Genomic DNA, 17,942 nt, shown 5'->3' with positions numbered 1-17,942 from the left:
TTCGCAAAGATGTTTCCAGAATTTAGACGTAAATTGTGTCCCTATGTCGCTCAACACAGATGTTGGTAGTCCATGAAGGCGTACGATGTCTTTAATGAATAATTTGGATGTGACTTTAGAGGTGGGTACACCTGAAACTGGGATGAAATGTGCCATTTTGGAAAATAGGTCTGTAACCACGTATATGGTAGTGTAAGAGTGAGAAGGTGGAAGGTCAACTATAAAATCCATTGAAAGTGACTGCCAGGGATGATGAGGAACTGGAAGGGGTTGGAGTAGACCCATTGAGTGTTGACGGGAATGTTTTGAAGTGGCGCAAACATCACATTGAGAGACTTAATTCTACACAGATTTGGATAAGGAGGGCCACCAATAATTCCTACTGATTAAGTTTAAGGTTTTATCGGTACCCATATGTCCTGCCAGGGGGGAGTCATGCGTCAATTTAAATATGGAATGTCTTAGAGGTGGAGGAATATAGAGTTTGTCATTCATGTAAAAGAGACCATCGTTTTGTTGGACTAGAATGTCTATGGGTTTGGAATCATCCAAGGACTGTGCAGTCTTAATTTGTTTTCTCAAGTCTACAGTGGAATCTGTCAGTAAGCCCATAAAGTTATGTTTAGCTATGACTGTAGAAGGGGTCCTATCCAAAGAAACTCTGGTATCCTTGTGAGTGAGAGCATCAGCCTTTCCATTCTTAATGCCAGGTCTGTAGCAGATGGTGAATTGGAATCTAGAGAAGTACAAACTCCAACGGAGCTGTCTGGATGAAAGGGTCCTGTTGGATTGAAGATACTGAAGGTTCTTGTGATCAGTATATATGATGGTAGGATGAGAGGCTCCCTCCAACAGATGACGCCACTGATCAAAGGAGGATTTAATAGCCAGTAGTTCCTTCTCTCCGACTGGATAATTCATTTCAGCTGGTTGCATGATCCTTGAGAAATATGCCACAGGATGTATGGGGTCCTTGAAAGATTTTCTTTGCGAAAGAATGGCACCTATGGCGTAATCCGACGCATCTACTTCCAGAATAAATTGTTTGTTAAGATCTGGGAATTGTAGAATGGGGGCGGATGAAAATTTCGATTTCAGTAAATCAAAAACAGTTTGAGTAGCTTCTGTCCAATGGAAGGTGGAATTGAGTTTGGTTAAATCAGATAGTGGTTTTGTGATAGCAGCAAAGCCTGGGATAAATTTTCGATAAAAATTAGAGAAACCTAAAAATCGTTGAACATCTTTTTTTGAACGAGGGATAGGCCAATCCTTTATTGCTTGAACTTTATTGTTTTCCATTCCAATACCAAGGGGAGTGATATGGTAACCTAAAAATGTGATATCTTGGGAATCAAAAATACATTTTTCTAACTTGGCATACAACTGATGTTGTCGCAACCTCTGTAAAACATTAGCCACATGAATTTTATGATCATCGAGGTTTTGGGAGAAAATCAAAATATCGTCTAAGTATACGACAACGTATACATCCAAAATGTCCCTGAAGATGTCATTGATGAGACACTGAAATGTAGCAGGTGCATTGCATAACCCGAATGGCATTACTGTATACTCAAACAGGCCATATCTGGTCCTAAATGCAGTAAGCCATTCGTCACCTGCTCTTACTCTGATTAAATTGTATGCTCCCCTGAGATCCAATTTGGTGAATACAGAGGAGCCACGTAATCGTTCTATCAACTCTGGTATAAGGGGAAGCGGATATCTATTTTTGCGAGTGCGTTTATTGAGCTCTCTGTAATCCACAATAGGGCGTAGAGAACCATCCTTGTTGGTAACAAAAAAAATGCCCGCACCTGCGGGAGAGGTACTGGGTCTTATAAAACCTTTCCTTAGGTTCTCATCTATATAGCCTTTCAGGTGTTCTAACTCGGGCTTAGAGAGGGGATAAATATGCCCGAAAGGTATAGAGACACCAGGCAAAAGGTCGATAGGGCAGTCGTAGGCCCTGTGGGGAGGTAAAGTCTCTGCTTCTTTTTTATTAAATACATCAGAGAACTGACTATAATGGGCAGGCAGGTTATTGTGAGAAACCTGGGAAATAGAAGCGTTAAAATTACAAGAATCTGGATGCAGAGAAGGTGAGAAGTGTAAGCTAAGGTTCTCCCAGTTAATTACCGGTTTATGTGTGTGTAACCAGTTTATGCCTAAGATGAGATCAAACATAGGTGAGTGTATAACATCAAATGACAACTGGTCACTAAAACCAGAATCTGTGGTGATATGAATATTAGAAGTGTGATGTGTGACATCAAGTAAAGTACCATCAATGACTTTAACTGAGACTGGTTTTTTCTTGGTGACAAGTGGTATTTTATTTTTTCTCACAAAACCCCAGTGCATGAAATTCCCATAGGACCCTGTGTCGATGATGGCAGTGGCATTAATCTTGTGATGATCCCACTGCAAGAGAAGAGACAAAGTTATGTAGGGGTTCGGGGAACGAGGTACCAGAGGATCTAGATGGAGGATGTATTCCTTACCCATTTTTTGCTTAGAGAGGACTGGGCATTCCTTAACGACATGTGCAGGGGAGGCACAGTACATGCATAAATTTAGATTCTTCCTTCTAGTCTTCTCTTGAGGACTTAGGGGACCTCTAATAAATCCTATATCCATTGGTTGCCCAACCTCCTTATTGATGTAAGTAGGTGAAGAGAGATATTTTTTAGGGGTGCAAGCCTTTTCAGAACGTCTCTCCCTCAGACGTCTGTCAATGCTTATTGAAAGACTGTATAAATCTTCAAGGGTATCAGGTATGCCTGTACGAGAAAGCTCGTCCTTTATGTCCTCAGACAAACCTAACCTGAATTGGTTTTTTAGCGAGACTTGGTTCCACAGGGAATCCGTGGCTGCAATCTTAAATTGCGTGATATATGTCTCAGCAAACAATCCAAAGTCCAGCACCCTTAAATGCTCAATGCACGCTGCAGGGTTCCTGCAAACCCCAAAATAGATACAAACAGAGAATGCAGCAGCATAGGTATTTTACCAATTTTATTTTGGCACAGACAAAGTCCACAACGTTTCGGGTGTTACCCCTTAATCATGTGAATCATGTGATTCACATGATTAAGGGGTAACACCCGAAACGTTGTGGACTTTGTCTGTGCCAAAATAAAATTGGTGATATATGTCTCTACAGGATTCTTCAGTTGTCTTAAGGACCTGAGAGTATTCTCAGCAGAAATCTGCTTGTAAGGGTCGTCGTAAAGCACTGACATCTCAGAAAAAAAAACATCCAGGGAACCCAGGATATAGGACTGCTGTTCATAAAAGGAGTCAGCCCAAGCCCTGGGTTCTCCTCTGAGATAGGATATTACTGTCAGCACCCTAATTCTATCCGTGGGATAGGTCTTTGGCTTTAGCTCAAACAATAAGTTACAAGAATTCCTAAACTCCCTGAATTGGGAGCGATCTCCAGAAAATTTTTCAGGTGCAGAGACTAAAGGCTCAGGATGAGTATCGGTAGGAGGATTTTTTGAGGAGAGTACCTCCCTGAGACAGGCTTTTAAAGCTTGATTTTCTACCTGGAGCTCATGGAAGGAATTAGTTAGAATGTCCATCCTGTCAGACAAACTCTGAATCTGACCAGCTACCTGAGTAGGATCCATAATGAGCAAAACTAAATGTGCAAACAAATTATACTTAGGAATCAATGAAGCAATCAGGATATACTACACACACCTGTGTGTTAATTCACCTTTTTTAGGCTGGTTTATTATGTAATAATATGTAATAAATCGTTTCTAATATAATGTTGAGTTCTGGATTGCTGAGTTATAATAAGCAGTTTCACAGTTCAATTGAAAAAAAAGCAAGTAATCACAGTTGAAAGTTACTTGCGGTTTTGACATATAAAAGGTTGTTTTGTGTCACAGACTTAACCACTAAAAGATGCTGTGTGGGTTAAGTTCGTGACTTACTATATGCCAAAGCTGTAAGCCCAGTGTGATAACATAGAAATATATCACACTAATGACAAGCAGGCAATATATACAGAGGATGCAGCAAAATAGAAAAATAGTACTCACAAGAGGTAGTAGCTGCACAGCGAGTACTCACAGACCGGAAGGTGATTCAAGTTGGTGAATGTGAAAGTCCGGTCCGGTCTGGCAGAGCAAGCAGGGTAGTGATTCAGTGGAACTCCAAATAGGCTGAACAGCAGGACAAGCTGAGAAGTGAGCACGCTGACAGCGTGTGGAAGTGAGAGGCAATCTCGTCTGTAGCTGATGACGTCAGCAGAGGATACAGGAACTGAAGGTCTGACTGCAGCAGCAGTCTAACGCGGAGCTGACAGGTTGCAGGGAACTAGAAACAGAGCGCTTGTTCTCAGGTAAGACTGCAATAAACCAGCAATAGTGTGTCTGGACGGCAGCCTTAAATAGGGGGAAGAGCCAACTTAAAGGGACAGTAGAGGTGCGCTGTAACACCTTACAGTAGTGTTCTTTGGGTTTTTTAACATATCAAGTACCCTCTATAGGCCAAGGATAGAGGTAGGAAGGAGGAGGAGATTGGGGAATGAAAAACATAAAAATTAAACTAGGAATAGATTGTAAAAGATAAGCTCTACCACCAGCACCCTTTATATTTAGCTTTGTGGTTAACCTTTTGCATCCCCATATTAATGGACTACAGTCACCCCTGATTGGTCAGGATAGGAAGGACACAAATGCTGCATGCTGGCATTTGAGAGTTGGGAACAACTTGTCTTGAGGGAAAATGAGAAAGACCTGTCCTACAAAAGGGCTCCTAGCAGCACCCACACTATGGCACTAAGAGAATACTCTAAGAATGAAGTAATGGTTATGGCACCTTCTCTAATCAATGGAAGGTGGGTATTGCAAAGAGTGAGGCATTTGTATTTATGATATGAATTGTTCCTCATAAGACAATGCACCAAAACCTGAAGTATGTTGAACCACTTAGTCTTGAGGGGGACTTGTTCTTTTATGTGCAAAGAGATTGTTTGATCATGCCTTGAGACCACTTTGCACATCTGGGGGAGGAAAAGATTTCACACCCAGTTGTATACTACTGACTCCATCAAAGAGTCATCATGACCCTTACTATGAAGAGCAATCCCACAAATTTTTGTGCTTTTTTTTTTAAAAAAAAAACCCATTATATTGTAATGTGTTTGTTTCTCCTTCACTCTGCATAGCAATATAAACAATTCTAAAAATAAAATTTACCTTTCTAAAGTGATTCTGGGTACATCATATAATTGCACATAATAACAGCACACACACGTAGGTGAGTCCCATCTCCTTCCTATCACCCACTACATCCAACACAGAGGCACATGCTGTGGTCCCCACTGTCAGCTTAGATGGCGAAGACTGCATCTGGGGGCAGAAAGCATCTGCCTTCATATAGTAAGGGAGCGCTGATCGTGCTCCTTTACTATGTGAAGCAGGACTGGAACTAAAAATAGGCCCAGGCATTTAAAAGAGGAGCAGCCCACATCAGTTTGACATCTGCCAGTTACTTAGCCATAATACACCAGATCTCTCAACCTGCAGCACCTCTGCTTAACAGCCAGGCAGAAAATGTACTTTCTGCTTCAAAATAGGCAGATTGCAACTGCTTTCCTGTTTTTACCCATATTAAAGAGAGGGTGGTATATAGCATTACGGCCCACTAAAGAGCTTGGCCCATTGGGAATTTTCCTGTGTGCCATATGGCTAGTTCGGGCTTGATATGAAGGCAGATTGTCAATCATTATAGAGTAACAATGTCTGTACATTGCAGGAAAATAAGCGATCTTGAAGGGGAAGGGTTGAGGAGGGTTTTCCACACTACAGAAATAATATATATATATATAAATAATATATTTTATTAAATCCCTAAACTACATACTGGCAGACTTTTATGCCAGTACCTTAGATGGTGGTGATCAGTGTGATGAAGGAAAGGAAGAGAGCTGTTTGGGGGTGATCAAGGAGTGGGGGTGTTAGGTGGGAAAGTAATATCTACACTGCAGCTTAAATTAACCTTACAAGCTACCTAATTAACCCGTTCACTGCCAGAAAAGTGTTGTACACAGCTGCAATTAGCAGCCTACTCATTGGCAAAAAAACAATGGCAAAGCCATTATTGTCTACTGTTTCTGAGCAAAGGGGGCCACAGAGAAGCTTTTACAACCATCTTATGAACCCCAAAATATTTTTTTATAGGGAAACAGGTTATCGCATACATGATGTTCTAAGTTTGGCTTTTTGTGCGCATCGGGTTAGCGCAAGAGCGGTAACTTTTTACTTTCAACTGGTAATACCACTTGCGCAAAAAGTTTACTTCTCCACTCGTAATGTGTTTAAAATATATTTTAAAAGATGCTTGTAAAAATAGTTTTTATGTATACATTTTATATAGATAGATTTTTTTTTGAGAGGTGGAATTTCATATTTCATAATGCAAGCTAAGTAAAAGCAAGACACTAGTAGGATAAAACTTATACTTTTGGTATGTGACAGCGCTGATCTTATCTTACCAGGGATAGAGCAAAAAAACTCTTAAGCAGAAATCTTGGAAAAGAGAACCAGGGAGAGTGCAGGACCGTTAGCAAATTTAGCAAACTAAAAAGAAAATACATAATTTGTATGAGTAATCAAAGTGTTTATTTCATTCCCACTTCCAACAAAGAGCAGCAAACACTGAGTGTAGAGACTCAGGAACAGTTAAAAAACCCCATAACATTTAAAAAGCTACATATTATGCCCTTTTTAAGATCAAAGCTGCCACATACCAAATGGATTGGATTGTTACAGTTTTAAGGAGATTGACGCTAAAAGCGGCTTCCATTCAGGGAAGTAATCTATGTTATTATTATCAGTTATTTGTAGAGCACCAACAGATTCCGCAGCGCTAAAGACAAGGGTCTAATATGCAAGGTAACAGTTATGGGAGATAAAGGGATAGAGGACCCTGCCAAGAGTTGTACTGTTGTAAATCAACTCTCATAAAGGTTGTCTACAAAACAGCAGGACTTGTAGGCTTACATGCTAAGGGGATATTTAAAGGAAGAGAGGAACTAAGAAAACATTAGTGTATATTGTATGCATCCCTGAAGCCTGAAAGCTAGAGGAGAGTCCCACAAGATAGTGAGTCAATATGGAGAAGTCCTGTAGACGGCAATGTGAAGAGGTAACAAGAGAGGAGGAGATCAGAGTGAAGGGAACGGGAGGGATAGTATCTGGAGACAACGTCGGAGATATAGGGGGAGCAGTGTTATTGAAAGCTTTGAATATCAGAGTCAGGAGTTTTATTCTAGAGGTTAAAGGAAGTCAGTGATGGGATTGGCAGAGCGATGTGTAAAGATCTGCATGGCATTTATTATGGATTGTAAGGGAGATAGACAGCAGCTAAAAAGGCCAGAGAGGATGGAGTTGTAATAGTAAAGGCGGGAGATTTTGAGAGAGTGTATTAAAGTCAGTTATGTCTTGGGTGAGGAAGTGGAGAATTTGGAGATGTTATTAAGGTGGAACTGGATGTGGAGTGTGAAAGAGAGATCTGAGTCAAGTGTGACCCCAAGATATCGGGCATGTGGGGTTCGAGTAATGAAATCATTACCAACAGTTATAGAAAGTTGGGGGTTGAGATTTTGGAAGAGGGGGGGGGGGAATAAGGAGTAAGTTTTGTACAGATTTAGCTTAAGATAGTGAGAGGACATTCAGGATGAAATATTAGAAAGACAAAAAGAAAAAAAACTTTTGTGAAAAGAAGCCATTAGGATAGGAAAGAACAAAATAGTGCTACTTTACCTGAACATCGGACTCCCTGAGCGATTAGACCCCACATAAAATTGGCACAGTATTCACACCAGTGTGGGCCTCGGAATGTGTGGACCTGGTAAGGAAACAAAAAGCCATGGTCACAAGAAGGCAGACAGTCAGATGACAGGTTGTGCAAGTAAGGAACGTCACATAAAGCATTCACAGTGAAACAGTTCAACTGTCACCAGCAGACCATGAGCCATTATTTACTGGAGTAGTCTGCAAAGATATGAAAGGCATAAACATTCCTGGCCTTCCTGAACTGGGTACAATAACTCATTTTTTTATTTCTGAACAACTTATAAAATTGTTTTCTGTATAAAGCAATTTGTGCCACTGCATATATCTTTTATATGACTCTCCTTCAAACTGGCCTTTATTTTGCACTGCTTGATAACATACATGTACCCAAAGACAGCGGCTCACTCTGCCATTAGCAAATTGCTCAAGGCAAGGCACTTCCTGAGGACAAAGCAGCTTAAAAAATCTCAACCCTGCAGCTATCACACATTACTTACACACAATACTTTAGAATTGTAGAAACAAAATACACAGCCTTTAATTGACAGGTATATGTCAGGTGCAGGCAAGATATAGGAGCTACAAATGAATTGTGGGAGTGGGGTGTTACAAAAAATGCCACTGAAAAGTGAATTTACATTGCAGTTTACGTGTTAATATGTGAATATACACATATTATCAACACATAAATATATATGTATATAATCTTATACATATATTTTTAAAAATGCTGCCCATCGCTGTGCGAGGTTCTTATGCCGTCTCGTGAGTGCAATGCTTCCTAGCAATGCGAACGCGAGCTCGCATTTGCATTACAATTTACTTGTAATAAGCTCGCAAGCGATATTTAGAGCTCCACTTGTAAACTGGCCCCATGTTTCTTGCATGGATCACCTGATTTACATCTGACCTTCAATACAGTAGCCACATTTAGACTTGACTTAATCTTCTTTATCTCTAGTGTTAACATGTTTTATGACAAATTAAATAATATATGGGAAATTGAAATCACGCGATTGTGCAAAAGATTGCGAGATTTCAATTATGGGATCGGGTCTGGGGTGCGTCCCTAAGATGCTAGGAACGCCCTCCAGAACGCAATCAAATCCTGCAAGCCTAGTAGGCTTTAGGACAGCCGTTTGCAATGACGTTGTATTCCGTCATAACGGCTTTAAAGCCCAGTGCCGTTGTGACCGAATACAACGGCATAACGGCATTAAAAGGTTAAAGTGTTTATTGCAGTTATGTTTATTTAAGTTTATCATTAAAAAAATACACTGCTCTACTTCCTTGGCAGAGACAGCTCCTCCTTTTAGAGTAGCCGCGCAAATGGCTATTGTTTTTTAGGGGTGTTGTGAACAACTTTAAATAGAAAACCCCTGTCTGATACAATCCCCTCATCACAATAAATCATTTCCATAAATCCAGACAGAGCATGCAATTTTAAGAGACTTTCAATTTATTTCTATTATCAGATACACTTTATTCTCCTGGTATCCTTTGTTGATAGGCAGGCTCAAACGCAGCAATGCACTACTGTGTGTTTAACCCTTTGCAAAGGTGGCACAAATATATCCCCATGTAATATCGGATGCTCTTGCAAGACCTGTCAGTCACTCCAAGCAAACAAGCCTGGTGGTGGAGAGGTTAAAAAGCAGTGGTCCTTGCATGAGTAATCGTTCACCACAAGGGCACTAACGTAGCTTAGTATATGGAGTCCACAGCTGCATGCAAGCTATAAAGCAATAATACAACACATTTACATTTGTATTTCCCTTTAAGCATAAAACCCTACCTTTGCAGTGTTAGAAAGTGCTGAAGGCAAAGCTGCATTTGATGTTAAAGAGACATTCCAGCCAAAATTGTAATCCGCATGGATGCATTTCAGTTTTGAATAGAAGCCGTTTTGTAATATAGATGTATTAGCAAAAATGCTTCTAATAAAAGCTACAGCGGTTTCAAATGTGTATTTAAGTATGCACCGTGCACCCGCATTTTAAACACAGCACTTGCTCGCAGAGCCTAAGGTGCTTGTACCATCTGGTAATTAATTTATTAATTGCTGACATGATTCAAGCCCCACTGTTGCTCGGAGCTGCTGCAGTATTTAAAATGCTGGTGCACTGAGAATATCTAGCTATGCTTCACATGCACGTGCAGAGAAAAATGTTAACACTAAAACAGTGATAACTTTTACTAGAAACATTTTGCCAATACATTTAAACTGCAAATATGTTTCTATTCAAATATGCAATTCATCTATGTGCATATAAATTTTGACCAGAATGTCCCTTTAAGTGCGCACAAAAAGCACACTCCCATGACTGCGGCAGTACCAGCTATAGAGTAGCTGCAGGCATGATGCCAGCTAATCCTGCACAGCTACACAGTAACTCACAAGATTGTGCTAATTGTGGGATAATTGTTGGGTTATTAAGGTGTAAATGTTTTTTCTCTTTATCACATGCACTGTCAAATGTAGAAAGTTCTGTAATAGTTTTAAGGGAATGTTTTGTCCCTTTAAGTGTACATATAGTACTAAAACATCAGAATGATTACACTGAAGGACTTTATTTTACTATACCAGAAAAAACAGGTGAGTAGCAACCCTGTAAGGGGAATTGTATCGTAAAATGTTATACCCTTTAAAGTGTTAACAATGATCCATTTTAGCAGCTGGAGTATATTACATTTATTTCAAACACCTCCTATACCTTTATTTTGTCATTTGAAATAAATGATTTTGTCTGTTGAAACTGTTGCCTATACTAACACATATGAATACTATTGTATTTTCTGTAGAAAAGATATGTAAACAGGAGAGAACAGCATAGATTAATTTATTAGTTTGTGATGACAAGAATGAGAGATTTTTGTATTTGAAATATCTGATTGAACCCCTGCCTGTTTTATTTAGCATTTCAGTAACCACTTATAAGGCTAGTGTACGGAAATATAACATTTGCAAGTTTGTGCTTCCTGCAGAACAAGCCCATTTAAAGGGACAGTCTAAGTCAAAATAAACTTTCATGATTCAGATAGAGCATGTAATTTTAAACAATTTTTCAATTTACTTTTATCACCAATTTTTCTTTGTTCTCTTGGTATTCTTAGTTGAAAGCTTAACCTAGGAGGTTCATATGCTAATTTCTTAGACCTTGAAGGCCACCTCTTTTCAGAATGCATTTTAACAGTTTTTCACCACTAGAGGGTGTTAGTTCACGTATTTCATATAGATAACACTGTGCTTGTGCACGTGAAGTTATCTGGGAGCAGGCACTGATTGGCTAAACTGCAAGTCTGTCAAAAGAACTGAAATAAAGGGGCAGTTTGCAGAGGCTTAGATACAAGGTAATCACTGAGGTAAAAAGTATATTAATATAACTGTGTAGGTTATGCAAAACTGGGGAATGGGTAATAAAGGGATTATCTATCTTTTTAAACAATAAAAATTCTGGTGTAGACTGTCCCTTTTACCTTGAGAACAACAGTTGATGGCTTTAATGGGCAAAAACAGTTATTTCAAAAACAAAAATAAACACAAGGACGCATTTCCCTACCTTTAATACTAGGAGCAGTAAGCATTTGGAGAACACAAATTTCTTATTCTATTCATAACATTTAAACCCTAAGTTAAAAGGCATAAAGTAAAACTGTAGTGACTAACTTTGCATTTGTGCTGTATCAGAATCCCTATACACAGTTTTATGATCTTGTTAAACATGCATTTATGTGGCTAACTTCAAACATGATTGGTCTATAAACACCAGAGAAAATGTTGATTATGGGTTACAGTCCTGGAACAAAAAAGCATGGTTTTATATAGAGTCTTTATAAAGAGGCGAAGTGCAGAGGATTAGTAGCTGTCTCGTGATTTGCAGAAAAAGTGCAGATGTAAGATGAACATTTTGGTCTCCAGACCAGCCAAAACATATGATGGTCTGTATGGCTTGCAGTGAATTGGATATAAACACACTCCGCATGAGATTTGTTATTGAAATCAGCATTTCCCAGCATCTCAAGTATCCATTGTGGGCCTAGATTATAGAGTTCTTTGCTAGAATCACAAATAACTCACCAATCAGAAAAACAAACTTCAACTGCTATGATCTCATATGAAGCAGTAAAGTATATCTTCAAATGTTATTGAACCATAGAATAATTTTTTGCCGAATAGTTGCTTTACCGTACTCTCACACACAGACACTCTCTTTATTTATATAAAAAATATATATTTGGCTAATTGTTTTCAATAATAGACATCATATATATCATGTATTTCTGTATACATATTTATAAATATAATATATTTATTTATATATATGCATCATTTAGTTTGTGAAAGTCACAAAATAATTAAAAAAAAATATACAGCTAGATTTAGAGTTTGGCGGTAGCCGTGAAAACCAGCGTTAGAGGCTCCTAACGCTGGTTTTGGGCTACCGCTGGTATTTAGAGTCAGTCAGGAAAGGGTCTAACGCTCACTTTCCAGCCGCGACTTTTCCATACCGCAGATCCCCTTACGTCAATTGCGTATCCTATCTTTTCAATGGGATCTTTCTAACGCCGGTATTTAGAGTCGTGGCTGAAGTGAGCGTCAATCTAACGACAAAACTCCAGCCGCAGAAAAAAGTCAGTAGTTAAGAGCTTTCTGGGCTAACGCCGGTTTATAAAGCTCTTAACTACTGTGCTCTAAAGTACACTAACACCCATAAACTACCTATGTACCCCTAAACCGAGGCCCCCCCCACATCGCCGCCACTCTATTAAAAATTTTTAACCCCTAATCTGCCGCTCCGTACACCGCCGCCACCTACGTTATCCCTATGTACCCCTAATCTGCTGCCCCTAACACCGCCGACACCTACATAATATTTATTAACCCCTAATCTGCCGCCCCCAACGTCGCCGCCACCTACCTACACTTATTAACCCCTAATCTGCCGACCGGACCACACCGCTACTACAGGGAGTGCAGAATTATTAGGCAAGTTGTATTTTTGAGGATTAATTTTATTATTGAACAACAACCATGTTCTCAATGAACCCAAAAAACTCATTAATATCAAAGCTGAATAGTTTTGGAAGTAGTTTTTAGTTTGTTTTTAGTTTTAGCTATTTTAGGGGGATATCTGTGTGTGCAGGTGACTATTACTGTGCATAATTATTAGGCAACTTAACAAATAACAAATATATACCCATTTCAATTATTTATTTTTACCAGTGAAACCAATATAACATCTCAACATTCACAAATATACATTTCTGACATTCAAAAACAAAACAAAAACAAATCAGTGACCAATATAGCCACCTTTCTTTGCAAGGACACTCAAAAGCCTGCCATCCATGGATTCTGTCAGTGTTTTGATCTGTTCACCATCAACATTGCGTGCAGCAGCAACCACAGCCTCCCAGACACTGTTCAGAGAGTTGTACTGTTTTCCCTCCTTGTAAATCTCACATTTAATGATGGACCACAGGTTCTCAATGGGGTTCAGATCATGTGAAAAAGGAGGCCATGTCATTAGATTTTCTTCTTTTATACCCTTTCTTGCCAGCCACGCTGTGGAGTACTTGGACGCTTGTGATGGAGCATTGTCCTGCATGAAAATCATGTTTTTCTTGAAGGATGCAGACTTCTTCCTGTACCACTGCTTGAAGAAGGTGTCTTCCAGAAACTGGCATTAGGACTGGGAGTTGAGCTTGACTCCATCCTCAACCCGAAAAGGCCCCACAAGCTCATCTTTGATGATACCAGCCCAAACCAGTACTCCACCTCCACCTTGCTGGCGTCTGAGTCGGACTGGAGCTCTCTGCCCTTTACCAATCCAGCCACGGGCCCATCCATCTGGCCCATCAAGACTCACTCTCATTTCATCAGTCCATAAAACCTTAGAAAAATCAGACTTGAGATATTTCTTGGCCCAGTCTTGACGTTTCAGCTTGTGTGTCTTGTTCAGTGGTGGTCGTCTTTCAGCCTTTCTTACCTTGGCCATGTCTCTGAGTATTGCACACCTTGTGCTTTTGGGCACTCCAGTGATGTTGCAGCTCTGAAATATGGTCAAACTGGTGGCAAGTGGCATCTTGGCAGCTGCACGCTTGACTTTTCTCAGTTCATGGGCAGTTATTTTGCGCCTTGGTTTTTCCACACGCTTCTTGCGACCCTGTTGACTATTTTGAATGAAACGCTTGATTGTTCGATGATCACGCTTCAGAAGCTTTGCAATTTTAAGAGTGCTGCATCCCTCTGCAAGATATCTCACTATTTTTGACTTTTCTGAGCCTGTCAAGTCCTTCTTTTGACCCATTTTGCCAAAGGAAAGGAAGTTGCCTAATAATTATGCACACCTGATATAGGGTGTTGATGTCATTAGACCACACCCCTTCTCATTACAGAGATGCATATCACCTAATATGCTTAATTGGTAGTAGGCTTTCGAGCCTATACAGCTTGGAGTAAGACAACATGCATAAAGAGGATGATGTGGTCAAAATACTCATTTGCCTAATAATTCTGCACTCCCTGTATAATAAATGTATTAACCCCTAATCCGCCTCACTTCCGCCTCAATAACCCTATAATAAATAGTATTAACCCCTAATCTGCCCTCCCTAACATCGCCGACACCTAACTTCAAGCATTAACCCCTAATCTGCCGACCGGAGCTCACCGCTACTCTAATAAATTTTTTAACCCCTAAAGCTTATTCTAACCCTAACCCTAACACCCCCTAAGTTAAATATAATTTTTATCTAACAAAATAAATTAACTCTTATTAAATAAATTATTCCTATTTAAAGCTAAATACTTACCTGTAAAATAAACCCTAATATAGCTACAATATAAATTATAATTATATTGTAGCTATTTTAGGATTAATATTTATTTTACAGGCAACTTTGTATTTATTTTAACCAGGTACAATAGCTATTAAATAGTTAATAACTATTTAATAGTTACCTAGTTAAAATAATTACAAAATTACCTGTAAAATAAATCCTAACCTAAGTTACAATTAAACCTAACACTACACTATCAATAAATTAATTAAATAAAATACCTTAGGGGGGTGTTAGTGTTAGGGTTATTCTTAGCTTTAGGGGTTAATACATTTATTAGAGTAGCAGTGAGATCCGGTCGGCAGATTAGGGGTTAATTATTGTAGGTAGGTGGAGGCGACGTTGGGGGCGGCAGATTAGGGGTTAATAAATATAATATAGGGGTCGGCGGTGTTAGGGGCAGCAGATTAGGGGTACATAGGGATAATGTAGGTTGCGGCGGTGTACAGAGCGGCAGATTAGGGCTTAATAATAATATGCAGGGGTCAGCGATAGCGGGGGCGGCAGATTAGGGGTTAATAAGTGTAAGGTTAGGGGTGTTTAGACTCGGGTACATGTTAGGGTGTTAGGAAACAATGGGGCTGCGTTAGGAGCTTAACGCTGCTTTTTTGCAGGTGTTAGGTTTTTTTCAGCTCAAACAGCCCCATTGTTTTCTATGGGGGAATCGTGCACGAGCACGTTTTTGAAGCTGGCCGCGTCCGTAAGCAACGCTGGTATTTAGAGTTGCAGTGGCGGTAAATATGCTCTACGATCCCTTTTTTGGAGCCTAACGCAGCCCTTCTGTGAACTCTAAATACCAGTGGTATTTAAAAGGTGCGGGGGGAAAAAAGCATGCGTAGCTAACGCACCCCTTTGGCCGCAGAACTCTAAATCTAGCCGATAGTTTTTTCATCATTCAGAATTATTTTGAAAGCATTTACATCATTATACCAGATACCTACATACCTTTTATCTTATATAAAATAAAATAACATATCAGCAGATCCCTAAACTTCTATTTTAACCAAAGGATGTTAAAACTATAAAAGAAAATTAGAAAATTGTGCTAGCTGGTTGGCCTTATGAAGTAGCTGGGTGGGGGCAGTGTAATATTTTCTAATATTATATAATTCTCTGCTATCAAAAGCACAAATTAATTGCATAATTTAACATAAATGTATTAAATGATAATTTGTGCCATAAAAATTTAACATTTTTAATATTAGCCGGGTGGTTAGTAAAATCAAAAAAAATTGTTGTTAATTAACTAGTTCTTTGCAGTGCAGTTTCAGTTGTGCTAGGGAGAAGTGCAGAGCTTCAGTTTTTAACTTCTATTATAAGTGAGCACAAACCAGGAACTCATGATTAAAAATAGTTTACAACATAAACATAAGAAAGTTTATGTTGCAAACAATTTATTTCTTCTTAAGACGTGCTAAACCAGCGCTTCTTAAACTGTGGGTCACACGCGCCAAGCGCTGGCCGGCTGTCTGCTTCCTCCCAGCACTCTCTCTTCCCTCCTCTGTGGCAGCGCTGTAGGAAGTGATCATATGTCCCTTCCTCCTAGCGCACTGTGCTGCTTAGGAGAAAAGAGGGAGCCCTGCAGAGAACTTCCTTGCCGAGCAAGGGGGGGGGGGGAGAAGGAGCTGAAAGGATGGGATGAGGTAGTCTGATGAGGTAGTCTGAGCACTGAAAGATGGATGGGGGTATAAGCATGGGAGGGAGGGTATGAGAATGGAAGGGGGTATGAATATGAAGGGGGAGTATAGAGGAGGCAGTGAGCATGGAATGGGGGAGCATTAGTATGGAAGGGAGGGTATGAGTATGGAAGGCAGGGTATGAATATGAAGGGGGAGTATGGAAGGAGCATTGAGCATGGAAGCGGAAAGTATGAGCATGAAAAGGGGGAGTATGAAGGGGCAGTATGAGTATGGAAGGGGGGGTATGAATATGAAGGGGCAGTATGGAAGGAGCAGGGGAGTGAGCATGGAAGGGGCAGTGAGCATGGAAGGGGGGAGTATGAGCATGAAAAGGGGGAGTAAGAAGGGGAAGTATGAGTATGGAAGGGGGTATGAATATGAAGGAGCAGTACGGAAGGAGCAGGGGAGTGAGCATGGAAGGGGCAGTGAGCATGGAAAGGGGGAGTATCAGCATGAAAAGGGGGAGTAAGAAGGGGAAGTATGAGTATGGAAGGGGGTATGAATATGAAGGAGCAGTACGGAAGGAGCAGGGGAGTGAGCATGGAAGGGGCAGTGAGCATGGAAGGGGGAAGTATGAGCATGAAAAGGGGGAGTATGAAGGGGAAGTATAAGTATGGAAGGGGGTATCAATATGAAGGGGCAGTATGGAAGGAGCAGGGGAGTGAGCATGGAAGGGGCAGTGAGCATGGAAGGGGGAGTATGAGCATGGAAAGGGAGAGTATGAGTATGAAGGGAGAGTATGAGTATGGAAGGGGGTATGAATATGAAAGGGGAGTATGGAAGGGACAATGAGCATGGAAGGGGGAGTATGAGCCTTGAAAGGGGGAGTATGAATGGGTGGTATGGAAGGGGCAGGGGAGTGAGCATGGAAGGGGGGAGTATGGAAGGGGCAAGGGAGTAAGCATGGAAGTGGGGAGTATGAGCATGAAGGGGCAGGGGAGTGACCATGGAAGGGGGAAGTATGAGTATGATTTATTTTCAGTAAATGTTTGATTTGTATAACTATTTTAATTTTATATACCCGGGGTCACCTAAAAATTTGTGAGGGGTCGTGAGTGGAAAAAGTTTAAGAAGCCCTGTGCTAAACTTCAGAAAAATACAATATTAGGCAAGTGTAAAAAAATTTAATTTATACTTTAAGGGACATGAAACCCATTTTTTTTCTTCTTTCATGATTCAGATAGAACATACAATTTCAAAATCACTTTATCCTTTATTGAAGAAGCAGCAATACACTACTGGGATCTAGCTGATCATCTCAGGAAAGCCAATGAAAAAAAGGCAAATATGTGCAGCCACCAATTAGCAACTACTGTAGCTCTCAGTAATGTGCTGCGAATCCTAAGCCTACCTAGATATGCTTTTTAAAAAAAAGGACACTAACAGAATGAAGCAAGTTAGATAATGGAAGTAAATTGGAAAGATATTTGTTGTTTGTTTATTCTATCTGAATCATGAGAGAAAAATGTTGGGTTTTATGTCCCTTTAAGATTTCTATTTGCAGTAAGCATTTGATGAGTGGCACAATGACAAACGAAAGGCTTGGGTACAAGAATGGATGCCATTCATGCTAATCTTTAAAATAACATCACATGACCTGAAA

At 40.1% G+C, this 17,942-nt stretch overlaps 1 protein-coding gene across 1 annotated transcript in view; it reads right to left on the bottom strand.

The window, feature by feature from the left end:
* CHN2 (chimerin 2) overlaps nucleotides 1-17,942 on the bottom strand; it is a 964,914-nt gene that overhangs the window by 164,639 nt on the left and 782,333 nt on the right. The window contains exon 8 of the mRNA XM_053714191.1: nucleotides 7,785-7,869. Coding sequence (XP_053570166.1) covers nucleotides 7,785-7,869 — 85 coding nt within the window. The remainder of the gene's footprint in view (nucleotides 1-7,784; nucleotides 7,870-17,942) is intronic.

This window comes from Bombina bombina, chromosome 5, assembly GCF_027579735.1.
Source record: "Bombina bombina isolate aBomBom1 chromosome 5, aBomBom1.pri, whole genome shotgun sequence".
Taxonomy (NCBI): domain Eukaryota; kingdom Metazoa; phylum Chordata; class Amphibia; order Anura; family Bombinatoridae; genus Bombina; species Bombina bombina.
Note: the sequence above shows the minus strand (reverse complement) of the source record. Positions and strands in the feature narration are given on the sequence as shown.